This window comes from Erithacus rubecula (assembly GCF_903797595.1).
Source record: "Erithacus rubecula genome assembly, contig: scaffold_94_arrow_ctg1, whole genome shotgun sequence".
Taxonomy (NCBI): Eukaryota; Metazoa; Chordata; class Aves; order Passeriformes; family Muscicapidae; genus Erithacus; species Erithacus rubecula.
Genome location: NW_027635383.1, coordinates 573,241 through 600,982, shown reverse-complemented (window position 1 = coordinate 600,982; position 27,742 = coordinate 573,241). Strand labels below are relative to the sequence as shown.

At 47.9% G+C, this 27,742-nt stretch overlaps 1 protein-coding gene across 3 annotated transcripts in view; it reads left to right on the top strand.

Annotated features, from left to right (window-relative positions):
* LOC306816865 (uncharacterized protein) overlaps positions 1–27,742 on the top strand; it is a 147,219-nt gene that overhangs the window by 79,550 nt on the left and 39,927 nt on the right. For all 3 annotated transcript variants that reach the window (XM_079333312.1, XM_079333313.1, XM_079333314.1), the window contains 2 exons: positions 6,521–6,625; positions 24,301–24,405. In XM_079333312.1, the coding sequence (XP_079189438.1) occupies positions 6,521–6,625; positions 24,301–24,405 (210 nt within the window). The remainder of the gene's footprint in view (positions 1–6,520; positions 6,626–24,300; positions 24,406–27,742) is intronic.

The window sequence follows — 27,742 nt, the reverse complement described above, 5'->3', positions numbered from 1 at the left end:
AAGTTTCAGCATGCGTTGAGTATGATTCTTATCCAATAGGCATCTCTATGGGGGAGAAGACAGGTTCAGCCCATCAACTGATCCCAGCAGCTACGATGGAGTCTTCCCTAACTTTTCCCCATTCTCGACTTATTTTTATACTATTTCAGTGTGTTTAGGCGGAGCTTTTGTGACTATTGTCATACATACCTTTGTTACTGATTGGTGTAAAATTCTCTTGCTTTGGTTTTAAAGATTCAGTCAAAAAGAATATAGAGCGCACGCCCAGTAAGAGGTGGGCATGAACTTTCGGATGGAGGTGTGCGTTAATATTATTATTGGGCTCTAATGAAGCAAGTTCATCTAAGAAAAGTGATTTCACCACAGTTGCTGGCTCAACAGTACGACATACATCTTACCCTGTCTCCCTCCCCTGGTTGACAGGTGGTGTGCGGTTTATCAGCTGCAAAGTACCATTGAGTTCATTTCCCTGCAAGGATTTATACAGAGCCTGGCCTTCGCTCTACTCCACCCTCCATCCCATCCCCCTTAACAGGTGTGTGTGTGTATGGGAAGTCATCACGGAATAGCTTTCAAGTCATGACAACTGCATTCCATCCAGGGAGCAGCAACTGGGATTTGCTCTATAATTCCCATAGTGTTATAACTCCTGTAAGAATGTTAATATAACTCCTAAGTTTCCTCTAATTGAATGTCCAGTTACCAGTCCACAGAGTCCGCGGTCATTTTCCCACACCGTGCTTTGCATTGGTAGCTAGAGAGGTGTTGATAAGACACCTGTGTTTTGGCTATTACTGAGCAGCGTTGGCACAGCATCAGTGCTGCCTCTCCAACCTTCTGCCCCAGCATCAGTAGGCTGGGCAAGATCCTGGGAGAAGATGCCACTGGACCAGGTGACCCAAACTGGCCAGAGGTCTATTCTGTACCATACGACTTCAGCTCAGAAATAAAAGCTAAGTTAAGGAAAGGGAAGGGGACACATTCGTTATTTACAACGTTTGCCTTTCGGAGCAACGCCTACGCGTGCCGAAGCCCCGCTTCTTGGGAAGTGGTCGGACAGTGCTTTCCTATGGGAACTAGAGGATATAATTATTTGGTTTTCCTTTTTGCTTTTTTTGTGCAAAACCTTTTCTCTTTTCCTTTAATAAACTGCCTCACCCTGAGAGTTTTTTTCCATCTCATTTTCTCTCTGTTTCAAGCTGAGCATGGGGAGTGATAGTGCAACTCTGTGGGCACCTTGCATCCCAAGCCGTACTCAACCCACCACAGATGCTTTAATGCCCTCTAGGTGGTGTAGGATAAGGGCACTGATAATGCAAGTAAGTAATTGGCTGTGTAGGTGGTGCTTCTAACAGCGTTCTGGGTTCTATGAGCATGGGACCCTGTTTTTGGATCAGCGTCTGCTTGAGAGTGTGGGCCTCCACCTTTGTAAGCGGGGCAAAAATATTTTTGCCAGTAGGATAGCTGACCTCATTAGGAGGGCTTTAAACTAAAACTGAGGATGTGAGGAGGGAGGGGGAGAGAATAATCAGCAGCCCTGTATGGAAGTGGTGGACAGGGTCAATGAGCAAAGGGCAGGGCAAGATCTCCAGTACCTGGAAATCCCCCATAGAACCCAAAGGCAGCAGTGGATCTTATAGCTGCAAGTGTGCCCAGCAGAAGGATGTCCTTGGACAAGTAAGTTTTTAAAGAGGAGTTTGACAGGAAGCACAGAATCTGGGTACAGGGACAGGAGTTTGACGCCAGGTATTGTACGCGGTCACAGTCTTAGCGACGGCCTGCCTTCAGAGTGCACAAAAGGAAGGTAAGGCAGAATGTAACCTCGGGGTGACTGACGTAAGTAACTCGTGAGATGAAGGAGACCAGATGCATTTCTGTGCTCAGGGTAGAAGGAAGAACCCTACCCCATCTCTTGAAGTGCCCCTACATAATAGACAAGATGCTCCTGGTTTGGAGACTGAAGAGCACATGAGTAATGGACAGGACCCAGGACAAAGCCAACCATGCAAAGCTGAACTAACCACTTGCCCATGTTAGAACCAGTGCGACCAGAGAAGCACATAAAGGTATTAGTAATTGGAGATTTCCTCCTTAGAAACACCAAAACACCCATTTCCCACCCTGACGATTTATCTAGAGAACTCTGCTGCCTACCAGAATCTCGCATTCGTGGTGTCACTTAGAGGCTGCCGAGGCTGGTGAACCCTACAGACTATCATCTGCTCCTACTCTTCTCTGCTGGGTCTGAGGAGGCAACTTAGAACCCTCCCAGGAGTCTATTATGTCTGTAGGAGCGATGTTAAAAGGATGGAGAGCACAGGTGGTGATCTCCTCTATTGGTGTCTGGTCTGGGGAAGGGTTCCAAAAAAGAGGAGATGGACTGAACAGCTGAATGCTGGGCTGTGTAAATGGTGCCATACTCAAGGTTTTTGCTTCTACGATCATGGATCTACCTTTAAGAAGCCAAGTCTGTTGAGAGCTGATGGGATTCACGCCACCAAACGGGGCAAGGTGGTCTTCACCAGTAAGCCAGTTAGACTTAAAAGGAGGGCTTTAAACAAGTCTCATTAGGGAAAGATGATGGAGTTTTGAGCAAGAGAATAACCAGGGACTGGTGATGTGTGAGGAACCAAGAGGGGAATATTTGAGAAATTCTGCAAAAGAATTAGAGCTTGATCCTTGTCCAAAAAAGGGGCATGGTTAACAGCCCAACAGAAGTGCCTCTGTACCAATGCATGCAGTATGCACAAAACAGAGGATCTGGAAGCCACTGTACAGCCGGAAAGCTAAGAATGTAATCACTGTAGTAGAAATGTGCTGGGACAACTCAAATGACTAGAGCTCAGCACTCAATGGCTATAAACTGGTCAGAAGGAAGAAGAGGTGGAGGTGGCCCTCTAAGTAAAGCAAAAATAAGGGGGATTTCCTTTACAGAGCTGTCTTTGAAAGACAGCAATGAACAGGTTGAGAGATTCTGGGTGAAAATTAGAGGCCAAGTTGTGTCATTAAGAGTAAGACATTTGGCAGAAAATAAAGCCCTTTGAGTTCCAGCTGGTCCTCAGAGATCAGAGGAGACTGGGTGGCGTCAGGTGCAATTTCCGATTGCGACCAATTTAGCACTATAAGTCTGGTTACGTTCTCTAAGATTCTTTGCGAGCACAGATTCAGGAATAGAGTGATTTTCTGAAGTTACAGAAATAGGGATTTGGAACTGCTATTCAGAAACGCACCAGTTGTGATAGAACTCTAATGACATCGTGCTAACCCATGCAATACTAATAATAGCAATGGTATGCAATGGCTTCCCAAGAGGGCATCCCCACTTGGGAGGAGGGAGAAGAGAACAGACCGGCACCTGTCTCCAAGATCTTTTGGGAATTCCTGTTGCCTAGCTGAAATTTCTACCCTCCTTATATACAGCCCAATCTTCTCCTCATTACGTATAGCACGATGTAAGTGGAGAGCTGAGCAATATAATCATATATGTGGAAGTATGTACTCCAGTTAGCTTATTAGCATATGCATGAGTGTGCGTTTTAATACGTACATCACCCTTAATCATGCAGTCGTTACTTTTTTGGCCTTGGTGTCCTTCAAAGTTCTGCTCTTAAGACTTTTTTCCATTTCATGCCATTCATCAGAGCCAAAAGAGGACTATTCTAGCAGCCCATGAACTCCTCCTTCATCCTTATTGTCCCGTCTTGATGTCAGCTCTGTGGATCTCCATCAGTAAAGATAACGTGGAGGATACACGGTTTTGGCCATATATAGTAAGCCTTAGCCCTTTCCTGGCTCCATGGGCATCATCCCACACAAGCCAACAAAGGAAACCTTGTGGTCGGTATCTACTATAGGCCACCTGATTAGGAGGATGAAGTCAATGTAAGAAATCAGACAAGTTAGGCAAGAGATGAGCCTGGCTAAGTAAAAGCTAAGGTAAACCTGGAGCTGAATTTGGCAGTGGTTGTAAAGAATCATAAGATGGGCTTCCACAAGTGCGTTGGTCAGAAAATAAGACTAAAGAAAGCGGAAGCAATCCTCATGCCCTGCCTTCCTCCCCGCGCCTCTCCTTCCTGCCAAATGAACCAGGAGGTCTAGTGGCCAGCAATATGGAGAAGGCTGTGGAACTCAGGGCTTTATTTCCTCTGTTTTCACTGGCAGTATTCCCACACCTCTCAAACCCTGGACCTCAGTGCAGGGACTTGGGGAACAAAGTGCATTCCATCATAGGAAGCGATCTGTTTTGGGACCACCCGAGGAACCTGTGGATACACAAGTCCTGCACCTGGGGAGGCACAACCCCATGCACCAGTACATGCTGGAGGCCGATCAGCTGGAAAGCAGCTTTGCAAAATAGGACAATGTGCCCTTGCCGCAAAGGCGGCCAAGGATATCCTTAGCCTGATATAGAGCAAAGCAGGGTTTATATATGTTACAAGACACTTGTGTGGTCCATCCAAGGTGCTCACTGTCCCTGGGGGTGCAGGGCACCATAGACCATCCTTGGGCAGCTTTGAGGGCACTGCCTATTTTTCTAAAAGCCTCCTACCCAGCTTAGCCCATACCCTACTGCATTTAGCCCCTCAAGCCAGCAGTGCCGAACGCACGCTTTGTATTTTATTTGCTTCCAGCAGACGTGCACCTTGGAATTATCTGCAATGGAAGCAGGACATTCAGCAAACAATGTAGAGCAACTTCTTTTGGTTCTTCAAAATGTCCTGAGAAGTTAAGGCCAGGCCTGCCCTGCCCTGGCCAAGCAGTCATTTGACTGGAGGGAGCAGCACCAAAAAGGCACAGGCACCTTTGGGGTGGACTTGATGCGGTTACAAATAACAAGAAATAGTAATTGTAGCTACTACAGCCTCTTCTGCGACCTCGTAGGCCGCCCTCGGATTCGCAGCACTACACGGGGCAGATCCCTCCGCGCCCCGCGGGGACCAGGTCGACGAGGGCGGACCCGCCAAGGAGGCGGAGGAAAGCGAAAACGGCAGGCGAGACAGCAAATGGAGACGCGGGCCACGATCCGTCGGCCCAATGGGCGCCAGGGAGGGCTCGTCTTAGTGGAGGAAGTGTCGGAGCGGACACGGGCGTTGTCCTTGGCTGACGAGAGTACGGGGGTGCTGTCCTCTCGCCCTGGTGGCGCCACTACTGTCTTTGGAAAGATTATCGCCAAAGCGTCTTTGTGGTATCGTCAGCGACGAGGACTAGGAGGTAGCCGCGAATTTGCTCTGTGCGCGGTTCCTATTCCCCCCGTCCTCCCGCTTCCCCTTTGCTCCCTCCCGCTTTCCCTCCTCTCCACCTCGCCTCCCCTCCCCCTCATAACCGCGCTCGCGGGCATCTGAGCCGAGGACGGCCGCTGCGCGGTACCCGGGCGCGCAGCAGGGCGTGCGGCGGCGCTGCCGCTGCGGGTGGGTGCAGGGATGGGGGACGCACGGGGCCTCTCTGGCTTATGGCGTTCTCTGCTGCACCGTCCCCTAAGCTTGTTCTGTGCCGCACCCCCGGCCTTCCGGCTGATGCGGGCGTTCTGGGTTGCTGGTGTTGTCCGGACTTGCCTCGCATCCCACCCTACTGTGTCGTGTGCGCGCGTAGAGAAGGACCTCCGACGGTAACTTGGTCTCAATGTGTCTGCGAAGAGCCTCGAAGAGGTTTCGCAGCTTCGCTGTGTTGGTCTTTGCTTCTGAACCCCAAACCTGGATTATTAGGACAAGGAATCACGGCTTTCTGTAGTTAAAAAAATAAAAAAAAAAAAATTAAAAAAAAAAAGAATCGGTCATCCTGCAGGCTGCAATAGCTTTCCAGAAGTTGTTTGTGTGGGGCATTAAGACCGTGATAACAGCGTACATGCGAGGGTCACGAGTGTTCGTACTGGAAACCGGAGTGAGCTGCTTAGACCGGGTGGGGGGGGGGAGGGAAACAATGCAGCCGTTTCCTATGCGTTGTTAACTTGCAGGTATTATCCCATATGATGTAGTTATTAAAATGCTGAAAGTTAACAGTTTGGGATTCCTTCTGCTTTCTGCTTTCGAAGGTAGGGTTTGCATGCAGTATAGAAGACAGCCTCGCGCTATGCACTTGAAGGCTTCCTGTGATTCAATACTTGAGCTCCCTGTCCTGTGGGAAATGAATGGCCGCTGCTCTTCCACTTCACTAAACTCTTTAATGATTCAGTTAAGCCGTTTGTCTCCAGTCTCTGCATGGACCACATCCAATAGAAAATCTGCTTAGGAAAGAATCAACCCGAACTAAAACTTACTGGAGGTTTTTAATTGCGAGTAGCGGCCTGTCTCCTTCCCCCATCGTCTTGCATGAGGAATCCCGCTTCTGGAGGGGGGCTCTGTAAATTGATTGTATTTTGGGTATAGAAGGCATTATATTCATGCAAGAAAAGCCAATGTTCTGGCTTGTGTTTGCGGTATCTGGTAATCTGCTTCTGTAGGAGTTCAGCAGGGCAGATGGGTTTGCATAAGGTCTCACCTTTCTCTGAAGCCAGTTATGTTTTAACTGTTTACTCTTCCTGCAGTGCTGTTCGTTCCATGATCTTTTGCCCCTAGACGGGACCCTTTTCCTAGTCATGCCTAAGGAGCCAATTATCGAGTTGTCTGAAGCAGGAGATTCTGGTGAATGTGTAAGTACTGTGGGAGTTTTCTGTATGCTAAACTGTGCCTGTAGATAGTTCCTCATTTACTAGACTCTTTCCCATCCCACCCTTTCCATCTTGACAGGGCACTGCAGGCTACTTTGGGTCTTCTGTTGCTGTCATCTTCTGCCTCTAGCTCGTAATGGAGTTGAGCTTTTTGTAACTAAAAGCAGTGCTATACAGCAGTGCTGTTCCCTGTGTATGTACTTCTGGTGCAAAATGCAGTGTTGTTTTGGAGCACAGTCTGGTGCCTATTGTTGTGGCTTAGAGTAACAACAGTAGTAGTACTTCTAAGATGGAGAAGAGGGCTTGGGGTTTATGGCTGGCCAGGGGCAAGGAGGGACAAAGGTGGTTGAGAGATGCTGGATGTTTTGCTTTTATCTATGTAAGTCAAATTCAAGGCTTTGTAAACCTACGCAAAAGGAAGCCTGAAGTTTATTTTCCGCCAGGATTGGTTACGTTTCCTGCAGACACAATGGGGGCTTTAACCTGGAGACAAGGTCAGCTTCTGTGGCTGTTTTGTAGTCCTTTGCTGTCTAGCTTGAGAAAAATTGCCGAGCTCTTTTTTGCCCCCATACCGTGCACGACTGGCCTTTGTAGCTTTGTTTGGCAAGCTTCAGTAGCCAGCGGTTGGCCGGACATTAATTTGACGTGCAATGGTTGAATTGCTAGGAATTGGCTAGCTGCTTTCTCTGGGTGGTTCTTGGCTCTCCTTTCTTCCCTTCCTGCCCTGTCCCCTCTTTATGTGTTCCTTTTTTCTTTTTATTTTACTTATTTATGGGTTTGTACTTCCTTCTCCAGCTTCTTGGGCATGTAATGATTGTTGGCGAGATGTGTGTTGCTCACCTGGGCCTGACCAATGGATTCCGGATGGTTGTGGATGAAGGGCCCGAGGGTGGGCAGTCTGTCTATCGCATACATCTACCCGTTGTGGGTGGCCGTCAGTTGGGCTGGTCGCCTGGCTAAGATTTTGTCACCGCAAGAGTTGATGCACGTGCACAAATTTCCAGTGAATGGATTTCATCTTTTGCCCATCAATCTAGAGGCTTTTGATGTGTAATTTTTTTTTTTTTTTGTTTTGCCGTGTGTCAGTGGAAGGTAATAAAAGCCTTGAGCAGCAGTTGCACAATAAAGATTTTTCTTGGGGATATCATCTCGGTCTTGCGCGTCTTACTGAGGGGAAGTAGTTCTGCAAGTTCAAATGGTGTCTCCCTGGACTACAAGTAAGTGGAATGTTTCAGCCAGATAACAGCATTTCAGAGACAGATAGTGATTTTCCTGTTCATTTGAGGCATGAAACTGGAAGCACTTAGCAGTCTCTCACATCTTGTAGGATGCAAAGTCTTAGCTTTTTGGGAGTGGTAAGCCAGCACAGAGAAAGCCCATGGAGGCTGCTGCTAAAACTGTAGAAGATAGTGTGTGTGAGGCTACATGCATGCTTTCCAAGGGTGTTTTCGCCATGGTGCACTATGTTGGAAGCATCCACCTCCTGTTGGACCTGAGAGTCCTGGTGTAAACTGGAGTAGGGTGCCAGTTTAGCACTATGCGCATGTAAGCAAACTGTGTGTTGTGCCACCCTCTGTGTCATTCCTGTTGATCTACTAATGATGGATCACTTGCAGTAGCTGCCTGCTGTACACCTGACATCTCAAGCTCCAATCTGGGTGTTAAATGAGATAAGGGAGAAGAGGTGAACCCTTGGGGTAGGGTAGTGTTTCTTTTTCTTCACACAAATGACTCAGGCCTGATAACTCCCCTCTGGGGAAGCACCAGAACATTCCCAGCCTGCCTGAGGGGTCATCTCAACTAATGGGCCATAATGGAATCAATGGCACTAGGATCATAGGCAGCTGCAGTGACTTAGACCATCAAAGACTGTCAAAATATCCCATGACTCACAGTTTTACCTTCCTCCAGAGTGAAACTCCTTGTCCTGGGGGAGGTACTGGGCATTCCCACCTGAACCTAAGCATATTTATACTCTTTGGGTTTGGGGACTTTGGGCACCACCACTCCATCGATCTGAAGGAGGACTAGAATTTCAACAGTACTGTTACTGTCACCTTACGAACCGCTTGCCAATTTGTACTCTGAGTTTGTGGGTCAAAACCAGTTTTCTTTGTATCATTGTATTTTTTGTCATCTCTAGTAAATTGTAACTCTGACCTGTAATCTCTCTTGAGGTAGATGTGTGGGATTCATTTCTCCTGCCGTTTTGCTTTTAAACCAGCACATCTTTAGGCACCCAGTGTAAGTCTTGAGAGATGTCGGAATTACAGTTTTGTTCTAAAGCATTTGTATATTGGGGTATAGAAACTTTCCTGATCATCACGTTTCCGGGTGTATTCACATGTATGTTGTACCCTGACGTATTTCTGCATAGGGGAAAGTATTTTCCCATTATGATGCTCTCTTTACACTCAGGAGAGGAGTCAACATTTCTTTGCTGATTCTACTGCGTTTATGGAATGATAACGTCAGAGGCAATCGGTTTGATTTGGAATGCGTATTCAGTCTTGCTTGCCTGTCCTAGTCTGGGCTGCTACCTCTGGGTCCTCATTAAAAAATCGCACCCAGCCTGATTCCTAGGAGTGCCTACCTGGAACAGAGGCTAGACAAGGTTAAGCGAATAAAAGTAGGTATTGATTACAGGCCTTCAAGAGGTACACCTTGGGCAGTCAGAAGCCTCAGAGGCTACACCCAAGATGGATGATGGTCACTTGTTTTTCAGACAAATATAGGTTTGGTCCATTGACATATCAGGGGTTAATCGTCCAATTACAGCTGCAGGTAATGAAGTCGTATGCCCCCAGTTTGCTCCCCCCAATTCACTTTTGTTTATATTTTCCGGGGCCTGAGGCATTTTGGTGTCCTTGGATCTGAGGCCTAGAGGGATTGTTTTGCCTGACCAAAATGTGAAGTCAGTTTGCTAACACTTTATATGGAGTTCAGTATAATGCACTAATGCAGTAGGGGATTTGAACAATAGAAGACATTGATCCTGAGGAGTGAAGAGGATGTTTTTTCCCGGCCCTTCAGACCTGCTACAACAGTTTTTGAGAATGTTGAGCTGCCTTCATATGTAAAGGACAGCATAATCTTGTTAGTTCTGCTAACTTTTCTCTATATGGCTTGCACTGTCTACGCCATGCTTAGAGTCAGGACAGAGGCTTCTAGGGAATTTGTCTGGAGGCCTGCCCTGGGAGTAGATAATCCTGAGTGGCACAGGATGTCGAAGGAGATGGACCAGTATTTGGAAAACTTCTCTCCTCCAATGATCTGGAAGTTCACCTCTGAACACCTGCAGGACCCTGTTAAAATAAAAAGTTATGTGAAGGGAAAAGGCTCTGACAGCTCCAGAGATGGACAACTCACAGCAACATGCTGGGCCCTGGCCATTTTGGGGGGATTGGGGTTTTCCCCTTACTTCTCCTTCTCTTTGGAGAATTTTCCCATAATTATGCTAAGGAAGCCTGCTGGGGCGGGAGCCTGCTCCTGCCTGCTACCTTCCCAGCAGTGCGGGCCCTGCCGTTGTCTACCAGGACCGTGCGGAGAAGTGAGTGCCTGCGGCTGAAAAGGGGCTGGAACTGGATTATTTGTTCTGTTTTGTTGTTAATTTTCATAGCTGCTGTTGTTTCCATTTGTCTGGTTAGATATATTAGTAAAGAGCTGTTATTCCTACCCCCATATCTCTTCCTGAGAGTCCCTGATTCAAAAATTATAATAATCGGGAGGGAGGGTGCTTATATTCTCCATCCAGGGAGGAGTTCCTGCCATTCTTGGCAAAATACCTGTCCTTCAACCTATAACCCATTGCTTACAAGACACTGCTTGGTATGGTACAACACTTTCAGGAGGAGGAAAAATAAAGCAAATCAATGGGAGCCATGTCCGCACAAACCATGTCTGAGCCTTGAGGGAAAAGGAAACAAATGAACAGTTAACGTATGTACGCCAACCATTGCTGAACCAAAAGGACAGCCTAAGCTGGTAGCAGTCGCCCTGGTTCAGAAAAGAAAGCCCGCATAGTGAATGGTGAGGAAGAGGCATGGCCTTTGCAACCAGCAGAAGAGACAGAGCCAGAAAATATCACTCGATCTCTGTCCCTGGGCAAGGTGCGTGAGCTGCGTAGAGAGCTCACACGCGAGGCAAATGAGTCTGTATTGACCTGGCTGCTCCAAATCTGGGATGCCATGGCTAAACGGTAGAATTGGCAATGGTAGTGAAGCCAGGCAACTGGGCACCCTGTTCCAGGGTGTGATTATTGGCTGGGGGATCAGGAAAATGCAGGAAACTCAGCTCCTGGTGGCAACTGCTGTCCAGTGTGAGGGAAAGATACCTTTGTAAGGAGCATTTCCATGTTCAGCAAGGACGGTGGAACATGATGGTGCAGTGGCCGTAACTCCTTCCTAGCTATTTACTGTGTTAGACTCTAAGAAGGAGCTAAGCACTGCATAGGATAAAACAAAGGTTCAAAAGAGGCTCCTTGCCTTTCTCAAAGTTTGTAGCTTATTTCACGGTGGTTCCAGGGCAAAAGAGGAAGAGCATCTTAGATAACAGTCTGTTCTAGGAAAGGGTCAGGGAGGGGAATTTGGCTTTCTGCCAATAGGATAGGGACAGGAGGGAAGGGTTAAGACATTCCTTATACCTTCTGGTATCGGGTTACAACATGATGGAGCAAGGTATCCAATGCCTGAGGGAATTAGCTGTGCTGGAGATTGTTTTTTCAGAGGACAAGGGATTCCCTAAAAGTCTAGGCGGTATCTAGTACGCATCACAAATGTGGCAGAAATTCACTCAGCTCGGGTCAGAAATAGATTCCTGATACTTAGTGATACTGCAATGGAGGGAAGGAGGTGGTAATGTTAGTGAATTGGTTTGTAAAGTCAGCATTTATGAAGACACTGTCGCCGCCCCGTTGCAGGCCCATGTCTCTCCTGTGGAAACAAAACTAGCTGAGCATGTCAGGAGCATGGAAAAGAAAATTAAAGAGGGCTACCAGAAACTAAGAGAGAAGCTTAAGGAGGGAATATTCCATATCTTGCCAGGACAGACAAAAGTCTCTGCTATTAGGAGCAGGCGTCCCCCAGCTAAGGAGAGAGGGTACGCTCCGGGAGGGTATACTCCCGGCGGTATCGGAGTGATGATGGTTCTGTCCAATCCTCTTGAAGTGAACTCCACTTCATATGTACAGGAAGGGAAAAATAAGTATCGTGACTAGAACCAAAGGGACCCAGCCTCTAGCCAGGTAGGGAAGAGGGTCTATTGGACTGTGTTGATCTGATGGCCTGGCACATCAGACCCAAAAAAGTATAAGGCTTTAGTTGACACTGGCACACAACGTACTTTAATGCCATTGAGAAATGTGGGGGCAGCATCCATCTCTGTTTCTGTGGTGGCAGGGGGATCCCAACAGCTGCATGCACTGGAAGCTGAAGTGAGCTTGGCCAGAAAGGAATGGCACAAACACCCCATTGTTACTGGTCCAGAAGCCCTGTGTATCCTCGGCATAGATTGCCTCAGGAGTGGGTATTTCAAAGACCCAAAAGAAGAGCGCCAGGAGAGGCAAGGCAAAAGCTGCAGTAATGCATTTAAAGCTGTCAAGGACCGCTCCGATGCAAGCTTGGAAACTCCCCAGGTGGCCTGGGCTGGCACCGAGATGAGAGAGGAAAAAGGGGTGCTTCCCCTTTCAAAAAGGTTCCTGCAAACTCACGGGGGTGGCAGCTGGTCCCAGTGCTAGTAGTGGTGAAGGTGCGGGTGGCGGACGGCTGGAGACTGGAAGCTTCTCATCCGCAGTGGGCACGGGAGGGGAAGGTAGGCAGAACTCAATCATAATGCTGAGTTGCAGCGCAGCAAAGTCCCGGTTCAGAGCGCACAACCTCCCACAGCACCATGCGATAGTTCGATAGTTCGCAGATCCCCTGAGTGGAAGAGGCCACCCCCCCAGCAAAAACTCCCCAACCCCCTATTTCTTTGCCTTCCCCAAAACAAAAGTGTGTTGGTATCCCAGGGCTATTAGCTACTCCTTTTGTGTCTTGATTGTTGGCTGTTCATCTAGGAGTTACCCCTTTCCCCTCCCACTGTCTCCACAATGATCATGGGAAGGAATTCACTGAGAAACCTAGGCCCATAACACCAATGCATTTTTCTCCATTCTTTGTCAGCAAAGTGCAGGCCACAATTTTCTTCCACCTGGAGGGGTTTGCAGTGCACCTGGAACCCACTGCCTGAGAGGTGGCAACACAGTCCCACCATTTGCCACGGACTGGTCCAGACTGCACTGGAAATGGATGACGCTCCGGAACATCTGCAGTATGATGATAGCATCATTGTATGGGGGGACGCAAAAGTTTTTGAGAAAGGAGAGAAGATCATCCAGATTCTCCTGAAAGCTGTTTTTTCTATTTAACCAAGTAGGGTTCAGGGCCCTGCTCAGGAAATTCAGTTTCTAGAAGTCAAGTGGCAAGATGGACGTTGCCAGATTCCCACGGAAGTGATTGAGACAATACCAGCTGTGTCCCCACCGACCAGCAAAAATGAAACACAAGCTTTCCTAGGTGCTGTGGGCTTTTGGAGGTTGCATATCCCCGAGTACAGACAGAACGCAAGCCCTCTCTACCCTGTTACATGGAAGAAAAACAATTTCCAGTGGGGGTGCTGAACAACAATAAGCCTTTGACCAGATCAAACAGGAGACTGCCCATGCTGTAGCCCTTGGGCCAGTCAGGACAGGACAGGATGTGGAGAACGTGCTCTACACTGCAGCAAGCCAGGGAGAATGGTCCTTCCTGGAGCCTCTGGCAGAAAGTACCCAGGGAGACCCGAGGAGGGCCACTGGGGTTCTGGAGTCGGGGATACAAAGGATCTGAGGCCAGCTATACCCCAACTGAGAAAGAGATCCTGCTGGCTTATGAAGGGATTTGAGCCGCTTTAGAAGTGATTGGCACCGAAGCACAGCTGCTTCTATCACCCCAAGTACCAGTGCTGGGCTGGATGTTCAAAGGAAAGGTTCCTTCTCCACATCATGCCACCTATGCTACATGGAGTAAGTGGATAGGTCAGACCAAACAGCTGAGCCCGGAAAGGAGTTCCTAATCACCGTGGGATTTTGGAATTCATCACAAACTGGCCTGCAGGTGCGAGTTTTGGACTGTCTTCTGAAGAAGAAGAGGTGCAGGTGGCTTGTGCTGAGGAGGCCCCACTATATAACCAACTTGCAGAAAATTAAAAGCGGTACGCCCTCTTCACTAATGGTTCCTCCCATATTGTAGGGAGAAACCAGAAATGGAAAGCAGACGTATGGAGACCCACAGGGTGAGTTGCAGAAACTACTGAGGGAGAAGTTGGATCAAGTCAGGTTGCAGAGTTCAAAGCCATCCAGCTGACTCTGGATATTGCTGAATGAGAAAAGTGGCCAAGACTCCACATCTCCACTGACTCATGGTTGGTAGCAAATGCTCTGTGGGGATGGCTAGATCAATGGAGAAAAGTCAAGTGTCGGTGCAGAGGGAACCCCATCTGGGCTGCTGAGATGCGGCAAGACATCACTGCCCGGGTAGAGAAGCTGACCATGAGGGCCCATGCCGTAGATGCACATGCACCCAAGCGTCAGGCTAATGAAGAGCATCGTAACAACAAGCAGGTGGATCAATCTTCCAAGGTTAAAATACCTCAGTTAGATCTGGACTGGCAGCACCAGGAAGAGTTAATTCTAGCTCGGTGGGCCTGTGATGCCTCCGGTCATCAGGGGAGAGATGCGACGTGCTGATGGGCTTGTGACCGCGGGGTGAACTTAATCATGGACAGTATCTCACAGGTTATCCATGACTGTGGGACATGTGCTTCAGTCACGCAGGCCGAGCAGTTGAAGTTTCTATGGTGTGGCGGGCGGTGGTCAAAGTACAGCTAATGGGGAAGCCTTTCAACTTGATTACATCTCACTTCCCCAAACTCACCAAGGAAAACTATGTGCTGACCAAGGTAGAAGAAACCATCGGGTGACTGGAGGCATACCCTGTGCCTCACGCCATTGCTCAGAACACCATCCTGGGCCCGGAAAAGCAAGTGTTGTGGTGACGTGGATCCCTTGAGAGAATTGAGTCTTAAAACAGGAAGCATTTCATGAAGAGCCTCATAGACACCTGGGCCAGATAGCCATGGATTTAAGTGGGTGTGTCATATTCCCTATCATGTGCCATTTGCTGGGAAACTTGAACGATGGAATGGACTGACTGCTGCAAACCACCTTGAATGCGCTGGGCAGGGAAACCTTCAGACCCTGGGAGCTGCGTTCAGTGAAGGACACCTGTTTGGTCAATACCTGTGGTTCCATCAGTTGAGCTGGTCCTACTCAATCAGAACCCTTGCATACTGTAGATGGAGATGAAGTCCCCGTGGTACATATAAGAGGTATGTTAAGAATGACAGTTTAGATTAGTCACACCTCAAACAAAAGTCACACCCAAACGCGGGATCGTTTTTGCTCAAGGACCTGGCTACACTTTGTAGGTAATGCAGGAAGATGGGGAAACACATTGTGTACCTCAAGGGGACCTAATTTTGATTGAGAACTGTCTGTAATGTTTCATTGTGTGTATATGTATATATATATATAGGTATATAGTTGAAGAAAAGGTATTAATTGTGGCATGATGTAGATGATATATATAGGGGTGCAAGTTGTCCTGGTTAAAGGAGTAAGGTGCAAGTTTAACCCGTGGTGGGAATAACCAAACTGTGTATCCTAGCCCGCTCTGGGTCATTCCTGATGAACTTTTATTGATGGATCTCTTGCAGTAGCTGCCCAGGGCACATCCGACATCTCAGGCTACAAGATGGGTATTAAATGAGACAAGGAAATAGAGGCAAACACTTCGAGGCAGGGTAGTGTTTCTTGACACAAATGACTCAGCCCTGATCACTCCCCTCTGGGGAAGCACCAGCATATTCCCAGCCTGCCTGAGGTGTCATCTCTGCTAATGGGCCCTAATGGACTCAATGGCACTAGGATCATAGGCATCTGCAGTGATTTAGACCGCCCAAGACTCAAAACATCCCATGAGTCACGGTATTACATTCCTCCACTGTGAAACTCCCTGTCCTTGGGGAGGTCCTGAGCAATCCCGCCTGAACCTGGGCATATATATAATCTTTGGGTTTGGGGACTTTTGGCACCACCACTCGACAGATCCAAAGGAGGACCAAAACATCAAGAGGACTGTGACCATTACTTCCAACAGGACTGCGACCACCACTTGATAGGACTGGACTGTGACCATCACTCTGACCAACAGGGTGCCAGTTTATATTCTGACTTTGTGGGTTAAAGCCAGTTCTCCCTGTATCATTGTATTTATTGTAAACTGCTTTGTACATTGTAACTCCGACCTGTCATGTCTCCTGAGGTAGATGTGTGGGGTTCATTACTCCCGACGGTCTGCTTTTAAACCAGCATGCTGGGTGATTGCCATAGGCTTTAGAAATCACTGGCACCTGGTGGCATTTTATGTCTTGCCTCGCAGGCAACCTGATTGTGGATACTTTGCCCCAAACCAGAGAGAGCCAAGGGTTATGAAACCCAGATCCACTGGAGAACTGTAGGATCCTAGACCAGCCCAGATGTGAAGGGACCTCGAAAGATCATCTGATGCAGCCTTTTGTGCGAAAGGGAGCCTAGATGCGATTATTTATCACCCTGTCCAATCGCATCTTGAAAACCTCCAGCAATGGGGACTGGTGCGACTTGTGCCCGTTGTCCCTTGTCTTCTCCATGTGGTTCCCTTGAAGTACTGGACTACTGTGAGGGGTTTCCCCCTGAGCCTAGGCATGTGCCTAACAATTTGTAACTAGTTCCTTTGTCATTGCTGGCCTTCATGCAGCTCCCAGCTGCTTTTAGATGTTTCTCCTCAGCTTTTGGATCATGCTGAGCCCATTTGTCCGAGTATTTAGGACTTGAGCTTATTCCCTGCTTCTGTAAGTATTCAGTGATATGTCTTGCCATCCCTCTGACTATGCCAATTGGTGGAAATGGGTGTTTTAGGTTGCTTAAAGAATCGCAGGGAAAGGTGAGAGCAAAAGCAGGTTCTCCAGCCCTTTGAGCATCTTCATGGCCCTCCTTGGCACCCTCTCCAATCTGTCCGCCTCTTTTTATTGAATTCTGGGGATCAGAGCTGGACACAGAGTGTGGCCTGCAGGCATGACCTTTGTGAGAATAGGCCAGGGTCTGCTCTGCGCTAGACAAAGCTAGTTTTTACCAGCTAGGCACCAGACTCCCTGAGAGCCTAAGCAGAGCGACTCAGCAAAGCTGGTGGCACCCCTGTGTAAGCATATTTAAGAAAGGGTAAAGCGCTGCCTGGTGTCCGTATTTCCCTGCTGCCCTTCGATTTGGCAGGTAGCTATGTCCTGAAGGAGCTTTTTCATCCTCTTTTCTCCTCCTGTCCTATTGAGGAAGGGTGATGAGAAAACAGCTGGTTGGGCCGCTGGCAGCCAGCCAAGGTCTGACATCATAAAGCCTAAAGTGCATACTCTTCCGTGTAGAAGGGGGTGGGTGGCTTAGAGATTTTAGGAACGGGAAAATTAATTAGGGACTGAATGTTGATTTGAGTGAAGGGCAGGTACCAATCTGCCTTCTATAACTGCAATTTCATCAGCAAAGGACAGCTGAGAATCAGGCCCCAATGATGCTGGTTTGGGTGTTGCTAAGATGGAGTTCATTTCCCCATAGCAGCTCTCACAGTGCGGTGTGTCACGTGAAAAAGGGAGGCTTCCTCGACCCTTGTCGTGGGGAGATTTACTCAATCTTTAGTGATTAATTTGACTGTGTTTCAGGCAAGTCGAGACCCTTGTGCTCAACCAGTCTGTCAGCGTCCCATTGGGGGGATCCTTCACTGAGCAGTCCTACTGGATCAGAGGGTGGTTTGACTGACTTAGGGAAACACGCCAACAGTGTAAGGGAGACCCCTCAGCAGGTCTTCCCCTTTAGCCATTGTGTTACCTGCTGCTGGTGACTGGTAGCGTCTGCCAAGGATTCACACTAACAGTTTATGGAATAACACTCCTTATTAATATAAATTGTGACAGGTTAAGGTTTGAGGAATGTCGGTGACAGTGTCTGACTGCAAAAATATATTTGAAGGAATATACAGACAAGCTCTAATTCCCAATAAAAGTTTCAGCATGCGTTGAGTATGATTCTTATCCAATAGGCATCTCTATGGGGGAGAAGACAGGTTCAGCCCATCAACTGATCCCAGCAGCTACGATGGAGTCTTCCCTAACTTTTCCCCATTCTCGACTTATTTTTATACTATTTCAGTGTGTTTAGGCGGAGCTTGAGTGACTATTGTCATACATACCTTTGTTACTGATTGGTGTAAAATTCTCTTGCTTTGGTTTTAAAGATTCAGTCAAAAAGAATATAGAGCGCACGCCCAGTAAGAGGTGGGCATGAACTTTCGGATGGAGGTGTGCGTTAATATTATTATTGGGCTCTAATGAAGCAAGTTCATCTAAGAAAAGTGATTTCACCACAGTTGCTGGCTCAACAGTACTGACATACATCTTACCCTGTCTCCCTCCCCTGGTTGACAGGTGGTGTGCGGTTTATCAGCTGCAAAGTACCATTGAGTTCATTTCCCTGCAAGGATTTATACAGAGCCTGGCCTTCGCTCTACTCCACCCTCCATCCCATCCCCCTTAACAGGTGTGTGTGTGTATGGGAAGTCATCACGGAATAGCTTTCAAGTCATGACAACTGCATTCCATCCAGGGAGCAGCAACTGGGATTTGCTCTATAATTCCCATAGTGTTATAACTCCTGTAAGAATGTTAATATAACTCCTAAGTTTCCTCTAATTGAATGTCCAGTTACCAGTCCACAGAGTCCGCGGTCATTTTCCCACACCGTGCTTTGCATTGGTAGCTAGAGAGGTGTTGATAAGACACCTGTGTTTGGCTATTACTGAGCAGCGTTGGCACAGCATCAGTGCTGCCTCTCCAACCTTCTGCCCCAGCATCAGTAGGCTGGGCAAGATCCTGGGAGAAGATGCCACTGGACCAGGTGACCCAAACTGGCCAGAGGTCTATTCTGTACCATACGACTTCAGCTCAGAAATAAAAGCTAAGTTAAGGAAAGGGAAGGGGACACATTCGTTATTTACAACGTTTGCCTTTCGGAGCAACGCCTACGCGTGCCGAAGCCCCGCTTCTTGGGAAGTGGTCGGACAGTGCTTTCCTATGGGAACTACAGGATATAATTTTTTGGTTTTCCTTTTTGCTTTTTTTGTGCAAAACCTTTTCTCTTTTCCTTTAATAAACTGCCTCACCCTGAGAGTTTTTTTCCATCTCATTTTCTCTCTGTTTCAAGCTGAGCATGGGGAGTGATAGTGCAACTCTGTGGGCACCTTGCATCCCAAGCCGTACTCAACCCACCACAGATGCTTTAATGCCCTCTAGGTGGTGTAGGATAAGGGCACTGATAATGCAAGTAAGTAATTGGCTGTGTAGGTGGTGCTTCCAACAGCGTTCTGGGTTCTATGAGCATGGGACCCTGTTTTTGGATCAGCGTCTGCTTGAGAGTGTGGGCCTCCACCTTTGTAAGCGGGGCAAAATATTTTTGCCAGTAGGATAGCTGACCTCATTAGGAGGGCTTTAAACTAAAACTGAGGATGTGAGGAGGGAGGGGGAGAGAATAATCAGCAGCCCTGTATGGAAGTGGTGGACAGGGTCAATGAGCAAAGGGCAGGGCAAGATCTCCAGTACCTGGAAATCCCCCATAGAACCCAAAGGCAGCAGTGGATCTTATAGCTGCAAGTGTGCCCAGCAGAAGGATGTCCTTGGACAAGTAAGTTTTTAAAGAGGAGTTTGACAGGAAGCACAGAATCTGGGTACAGGGACAGGAGTTTGACGCCAGGTATTGTACGCGGTCACAGTCTTAGCGACGGCCTGCCTTCAGAGTGCACAAAAGGAAGGTAAGGCAGAATGTAACCTCGGGGTGACTGACGTAAGTAACTCGTGAGATGAAGGAGACCAGATGCATTTCTGTGCTCAGGGTAGAAGGAAGAACCCTACCCCATCTCTTGAAGTGCCCCTACATAATAGACAAGATGCTCCTGGTTTGGAGACTGAAGAGCACATGAGTAATGGACAGGACCCAGGACAAAGCCAACCATGCAAAGCTGAACTAACCACTTGCCCATGTTAGAACCAGTGCGACCAGAGAAGCACATAAAGGTATTAGTAATTGGAGATTTCCTCCTTAGAAACACCAAAACACCCATTTCCCACCCTGACGATTTATCTAGAGAACTCTGCTGCCTACCAGAATCTCGCATTCGTGGTGTCACTTAGAGGCTGCCGAGGCTGGTGAACCCTACAGACTATCATCTGCTCCTACTCTTCTCTGCTGGGTCTGAGGAGGCAACTTAGAACCCTCCCAGGAGTCTATTATGTCTGTAGGAGCGATGTTAAAAGGATGGAGAGCACAGGTGGTGATCTCCTCTATTGGTGTCTGGTCTGGGGAAGGGTTCCAAAAAAGAGGAGATGGACTGAACAGCTGAATGCTGGGCTGTGTAAATGGTGCCATACTCAAGGTTTTTGCTTCTACGATCATGGATCTACCTTTAAGAAGCCAAGTCTGTTGAGAGCTGATGGGATTCACGCCACCAAACGGGGCAAGGTGGTCTTCACCAGTAAGCCAGTTAGACTTAAAAGGAGGGCTTTAAACAAGTCTCATTAGGGAAAGATGATGGAGTTTTGAGCAAGAGAATAACCAGGGACTGGTGATGTGTGAGGAACCAAGAGGGGAATATTTGAGAAATTCTGCAAAAGAATTAGAGCTTGATCCTTGTCCAAAAAAGGGGCATGGTTAACAGCCCAACAGAAGTGCCTCTGTACCAATGCATGCAGTATGCACAAAACAGAGGATCTGGAAGCCACTGTACAGCCGGAAAGCTAAGAATGTAATCACTGTAGTAGAAATGTGCTGGGACAACTCAAATGACTAGAGCTCAGCACTCAATGGCTATAAACTGGTCAGAAGGAAGAAGAGGTGGAGGTGGCCCTCTAAGTAAAGCAAAATAAGGGGGATTTCCTTTACAGAGCTGTCTTTGAAAGACAGCAATGAACAGGTTGAGAGATTCTGGGTGAAAATTAGAGGCCAAGTTGTGTCATTAAGAGTAAGACATTTGGCAGAAAATAAAGCCCTTTGAGTTCCAGCTGGTCCTCAGAGATCAGAGGAGACTGGGTGGCGTCAGGTGCAATTTCCGATTGCGACCAATTTAGCACTATAAGTCTGGTTACGTTCTCTAAGATTCTTTGCGAGCACAGATTCAGGAATAGAGTGATTTTCTGAAGTTACAGAAATAGGGATTTGGAACTGCTATTCAGAAACGCACCAGTTGTGATAGAACTCTAATAACATCGTGCTAACCCATGCAATACTAATAATAGCAATGGTATGCAATGGCTTCCCAAGAGGGCATCCCCACTTGGGAGGAGGGAGAAGAGAACAGACCGGCACCTGTCTCCAAGATCTTTTGGGAATTCCTGTTGCCTAGCTGAAATTTCTACCTTCCTTATATACAGCCCAATCTTCTCCTCATTACGTATAGCACGATGTAAGTGGAGAGCTGAGCAATATAATCATATATGTGGAAGTATGTACTCCAGTTAGCTTATTAGCATATGCATGAGTGTGCGTTTTTAATACGTACATCACCCTTAATCATGCAGTCGTTACTTTTTTGGCCTTGGTGTCCTTCAAAGTTCTGCTCTTAAGACTTTTTTTTCCATTTCATGCCATTCATCAGAGCCAAAAGAGGACTATTCTAGCAGCCCATGAACTCCTCCTTCATCCTTATTGTCCCGTCTTGATGTCAGCTCTGTGGATCTCCATCAGTAAAGATAACGTGGAGGGTACACGGTTTTGGCCATATATAGTAAGCCTTAGCCCTTTCCTGGCTCCATGGGCATCATCCCACACAAGCCAACAAAGGAAACCTTGTGGTCGGTATCTACTATAGGCCACCTGATTAGGAGGATGAGGTCAATGTAAGAAATCAGACAAGTTAGGCAAGAGATGAGCCTGGCTAAGTAAAAGCTAAGGTAAACCTGGAGCTGAATTTGGCAGTGGTTGTAAAGAATCATAAGATGGGCTTCCACAAGTGCGTTGGTCAGAAAATAAGACTAAAGAAAGCGGAAGCAATCCTCATGCCCTGCCTCCTCCCCGCGCCTCTCCTTCCTGCCAAATGAACCAGGAGGTCTAGTGGCCAGCAATATGGAGAAGGCTGTGGAACTCAGGGCTTTATTTTCCTCTGTTTTCACTGGCAGTATTCCCACACCTCTCAAAACCCTGGACCTCAGTGCAGGGACTTGGGGAACAAAGTGCATTCCATCATAGGAAGCGATCTGTTTTGGGACCACCCGAGGAACCTGTGGATACACAAGTCCTGCACCTGGGGAGGCACAACCCCATGCACCAGTACATGCTGGAGGCCGATCAGCTGGAAAGCAGCTTTGCAAAATAGGACAATGTGCCCTTGCCGCAAAGGCGGCCAAGGATATCCTTAGCCTGATATAGAGCAAGCAGGGTTTATATATGTTACAAGACACTTGTGTGGTCCATCCAAGGTGCTCACTGTCCCCGGGGGTGCAGGGCACCATAGACCATCCTTGGGCAGCTTTGAGGGCACTGCCTATTTTTCTAAAAGCCTCCTACCCAGCTTAGCCCATACCCTACTGCATTTAGCCCTCAAGCCAGCAGTGCCGAACGCACGCTTTGTATTTTATTTGCTTCCAGCAGACGTGCACCTTGGAATTATCTGCAATGGAAGCAGGACATTCAGCAAACAATGTAGAGCAACTTCTTTTGGTTCTTCAAAATGTCCTGAGAAGTTAAGGCCAGGCCTGCCCTGCCCTGGACCAAGCAGTCATTTGACTGGAGGGAGCAGCACCAAAAAGGCACAGGCACCTTTGGGGTGGACTTGATGCGGTTACAAATAACAAGAAATAGTAATTGTAGCTACTACAGCCTCTTCTGCGACCTCGTAGGCCGCCCTCGGATTCGCAGCACTACACGGGGCAGATCCCTCCGCGCCCCGCGGGGACCAGGTCGACGAGGGCGGACCCGCCAAGGAGGCGGAGGAAAGCGGAAAACGGCAGGCGAGACAACAAATGGAGACGCGGGCCACGATCCGTCGGCCCAATGGGCGCCAGGGAGGGCTCGTCTTAGTGGAGGAAGTGTCGGAGCGGACACGGGCGTTGTCCTTGGCTGACGAGAGTACGGGGGTGTTGTCCTCTCGCCCTGGTGGCGCCACTACTGTCTTTGGAAAGATTATCGCCAAAGCGTCTCTGTGGTATCGTCAGCGACGAGGACTAGGAGGTAGCCGCGAATTTGCTCTGTGCGCGGTTCCTATTCCCCCCCTCCTCCCGCTTCCCCTTTGCTCCCTCCCGCTTTCCCTCCCCTCCACCTCGCCTCCCCTCCCCCTCATAACCGCGCTCGCGGGCATCTGAGCCGAGGACGGCCGCTGCGCGGTACCCGGGGCGCGCAGCAGGGCGTGCGGCGGCGCTGCCGCTGCGGGTGGGTGCAGGGATGGGGGACGCACGGGGCCTCTCTGGCTTATGGCGTTCTCTGCTGCACCGTCCCCTAAGCTTGTTCTGTGCCGCACCCCCGGCCTTCCGGCTGCTGCGGGCGTTCTGGGTTGCTGGTGTTGTCCGGACTTGCCTCGCATCCCACCCTACTGTGTCGTGTGCGCGCGTAGAGAAGGACCTCCGATGGTAACTTGGTCTCAATGTGTCTGCGAAGAGCCTCGAAGAGGTTTCGCAGCTTCGCTGTGTTAGTCTTTGCTTCTGAACCCCAAACCTGGATTATTAGGACAAGGAATCACGGCTTTCTGTAGTTAAAAAAATAAAAAAAAAAAGAATCGGTCATCCTGCAGGCTGCAATAGCTTTCCAGAAGTTGTTTGTGTGGGGCATTAAGACCGTGATAACAGCGTACTTGCGAGGGTCACGAGTGTTGGTACTGGAACCGGGGTGAGCTGCTTAGACCGGGGGGGGGGGGAGGGAAACAATGCAGCCGTTTCCTATGCGTTGTTAACTTGCAGGTATTATCCCATATGATGTAGTTATTAAAATGCTGAAAGTTAACAGTTTGGGATTCCTTCTGCTTTAGAAGGTAGGGTTTGCATGCAGTATAGAAGACAGCCTCGCGCTATGCACTTGAAGGCTTCCTGTGATTCAATACTTGAGCTCCCTGTCCTGTGGGAAATGAATGGCCGCTGCTCTTCCACTTCACTAAACTCTTTAATGATTCAGTTAAGCCGTTTGTCTCCAGTCTCTGCATGGACCACATCCGATAGAAAATCTGCTTAGGAAAGAATCAACCCGAACTAAAACTTACTGGAGGTTTTTAATTGCGAGTAGCGGCCTGTCTCCTTCCCCCATCGTCTTGCATGAGGAATCCCGCTTCTGGAGGGGGGCTCTGTAAATTGATTGTATTTTGGGTATAGAAGGCATTATATTCATGCAAGAAAAGCCAATGTTCTGGCTTGTGTTTGCGGTATCTGGTAATCTGCTTCTGTAGGAGTTCAGCAGGGCAGATGGGTTTGCATAAGGTCTCACCTTTCTCTGAAGCCAGTTATGTTTTAACTGTTTACTCTTCCTGCAGTGCTGTTCGTTCCATGATCTTTTGCCCCTAGACGGGACCCTTTTCCTAGTCATGCCTAAGGAGCCAATTATCGAGTTGTCTGAAGCAGGAGATTCTGGTGAATGTGTAAGTACTGTGGGAGTTTTCTGTATGCTAAACTGTGCCTGTAGATAGTTCCTCATTTACTAGACTCTTTCCCATCCCACCCTTTCCATCTTGACAGGGCACTGCAGGCTACTTTGGGTCTTCTGTTGCTGTCATCTTCTGCCTCTAGCTCGTAATGGAGTTGAGCTTTTTGTAACTAAAAGCAGTGCTATACAGCAGTGCTGTTCCCTGTGTATGTACTTCTGGTGCAAAATGCAGTGTTGTTTTGGAGCACAGTCTGGTGCCTATTGTTGTGGCTTAGAGTAACAACAGTAGTAGTACTTCTAAGATGGAGAAGAGGGCTTGGGGTTTATGGCTGGCCAGGGGCAAGGAGGGACAAAGGTGGTTGAGAGATGCTGGATGTTTTGCTTTTATCTATGTAAGTCAAATTCAAGGCTTTGTAAACCTACGCAAAAGGAAGCCTGAAGTTTATTTTCCACCAGGATTGGTTACGTTTCCTGCAGACACAATGGGGGCTTTAACCTGGAGACAAGGTCAGCTTCTGTGGCCGTTTTGTAGTCCTTTGCTGTCTAGCTTGAGAAAAATTGCCGAGCTCTTTTTTGCCCCCATACCGTGCACGATTGGCCTTTGTAGCTTTGTTTGGCAAGCTTCAGTAGCCAGCGGTTGGCCGGACATTAATTTGACGTGCAATGGTTGAATTGCTAGGAATTGGCTAGCTGCTTTCTCTGGGTGGTTCTTGGCTCTCCTTTCTTCCCTTCCTGCCCTTGTCCCCTCTTTATGTGTTCCTTTTTTCTTTTTATTTTACTTATTTATGGGTTTGTACTTCCTTCTCCAGCTTCTTGGGCATGTAATGATTGTTGGCGAGATGTGTGTTGCTCACCTGGGCCTGACCAATGGATTCCGGATGGTTGTGGATGAAGGGCCCGAGGGTGGGCAGTCTGTCTATCGCATACATCTACCCGTTGTGGGTGGCCGTCAGTTGGGCTGGTCGCCTGGCTAAGATTTTGTCACCGCAAGAGTTGATGCACGTGCACAAATTTCCAGTGAATGGATTTCATCTTTTGCCCATCAATCTAGAGGCTTTTGATGTGTAATTTTTTTTTTTTTTGTTTTGCCGTGTGTCAGTGGAAGGTAATAAAAGCCTTGAGCAGCAGTTGCACAATAAAGATTTTTCTTGGGGATATCATCTCGGTCTTGCGCGTCTTACTGAGGGGAAGTAGTTCTGCAAGTTCAAATGGTGTCTCCCTGGACTACAAGTAAGTGGAATGTTTCAGCCAGATAACAGCATTTCAGAGACAGATAGTGATTTTCCTGTTCATTTGAGGCATGAAACTGGAAGCACTTAGCAGTCTCTCACATCTTGTAGGATGCAAAGTCTTAGCTTTTGGGAGTGGTAAGCCAGCACAGAGAAAGCCCATGGAGGCTGCTGCTAAAACTGTAGAAGATAGTGTGTGTGAGGCTACATGCATGCTTTCCAAGGGTGTTTTCGCCATGGTGCACTATGTTGGAAGCATCCACCTCCTGTTGGACCTGAGAGTCCTGGTGTAAACTGGAGTAGGGTGCCAGTTTAGCACTATGCGCATGTAAGCAAACTGTGTGTTGTGCCACCCTCTGTGTCATTCCTGTTGATCTACTAATGATGGATCACTTGCAGTAGCTGCCTGCTGTACACCTGACATCTCAAGCTCCAATCTGGGTGTTAAATGAGATAAGGGAGAAGAGGTGAACCCTTGGGGTAGGGTAGTGTTTCTTTTTCTTCACACAAATGACTCAGGCCTGATAACTCCCCTCTGGGGAAGCACCAGAACATTCCCAGCCTGCCTGAGGGGTCATCTCAACTAATGGGCCATAATGGAATCAATGGCACTAGGATCATAGGCAGCTGCAGTGACTTAGACCATCAAAGACTGTCAAAATATCCCATGACTCACAGTTTTACCTTCCTCCAGAGTGAAACTCCTTGTCCTGGGGGAGGTACTGGGCATTCCCACCTGAACCTAAGCATATTTATACTCTTTGGGTTGGGGACTTTGGGCACCACCACTCCATCGATCTGAAGGAGGACTAGAATTTCAACAGTACTGTTACTGTCACCTTACGAACCGCTTGCCAATTTGTACTCTGAGTTGTGGGTCAAAACCAGTTTTCTTTGTATCATTGTATTTTTTGTCATCTCTAGTAAATTGTAACTCTGACCTGTAATCTCTCTTGAGGTAGATGTGTGGGATTCATTTCTCCTGCCGTTTTGCTTTTAAACCAGCACATCTTTAGGCACCCAGTGTAAGTCTTGAGAGATGTCGGAATTACAGTTTTGTTCTAAAGCATTTGTATATTGGGGTATAGAAACTTTCCTGATCATCACGTTTCCGGGTGTATTCACATGTATGTTGTACCCTGACGTATTTCTGCATAGGGGAAAGTATTTTCCCATTATGATGCTCTCTTTACACTCAGGAGAGGAGTCAACATTTCTTTGCTGATTCTACTGCGTTTATGGAATGATAACGTCAGAGGCAATCGGTTTGATTTGGAATGCGTATTCAGTCTTGCTTGCCTGTCCTAGTCTGGGCTGCTACCTCTGGGTCCTCATTAAAAAATCGCACCCAGCCTGATTCCTAGGAGTGCCTACCTGGAACAGAGGCTAGACAAGGTTAAGCGAATAAAAGTAGGTATTGATTACAGGCCTTCAAGAGGTACACCTTGGGCAGTCAGAAGCCTCAGAGGCTACACCCAAGATGGATGATGGTCACTTGTTTTTCAGACAAATATAGGTTTGGTCCATTGACATATCAGGGGTTAATCGTCCAATTACAGCTGCAGGTAATGAAGTCGTATGCCCCCAGTTTGCTCCCCCCAATTCACTTTTGTTTATATTTTCCGAGGGCCTGAGGCATTTTGGTGTCCTTGGATCTGAGGCCTAGAGGGATTGTTTTTGCCTGACCAAAATGTGAAGTCAGTTTGCTAACACTTTATATGGAGTTCAGTATAATGCACTAATGCAGTAGGGGATTTGAACAATAGAAGACATTGATCCTGAGGAGTGAAGAGGATGTTTTTTCCCGGCCCTTCAGACCTGCTACAACAGTTTTTGAGAATGTTGAGCTGCCTTCATATGTAAAGGACAGCATAATCTTGTTAGTTCTGCTAACTTTTCTCTATATGGCTTGCACTGTCTACGCCATGCTTAGAGTCAGGACAGAGGCTTCTAGGGAATTTGTCTGGAGGCCTGCCCTGGGAGTAGATAATCCTGAGTGGCACAGGATGTCGAAGGAGATGGACCAGTATTTGGAAAACTTCTCTCCTCCAATGATCTGGAAGTTCACCTCTGAACACCTGCAGGACCCTGTTAAAATAAAAA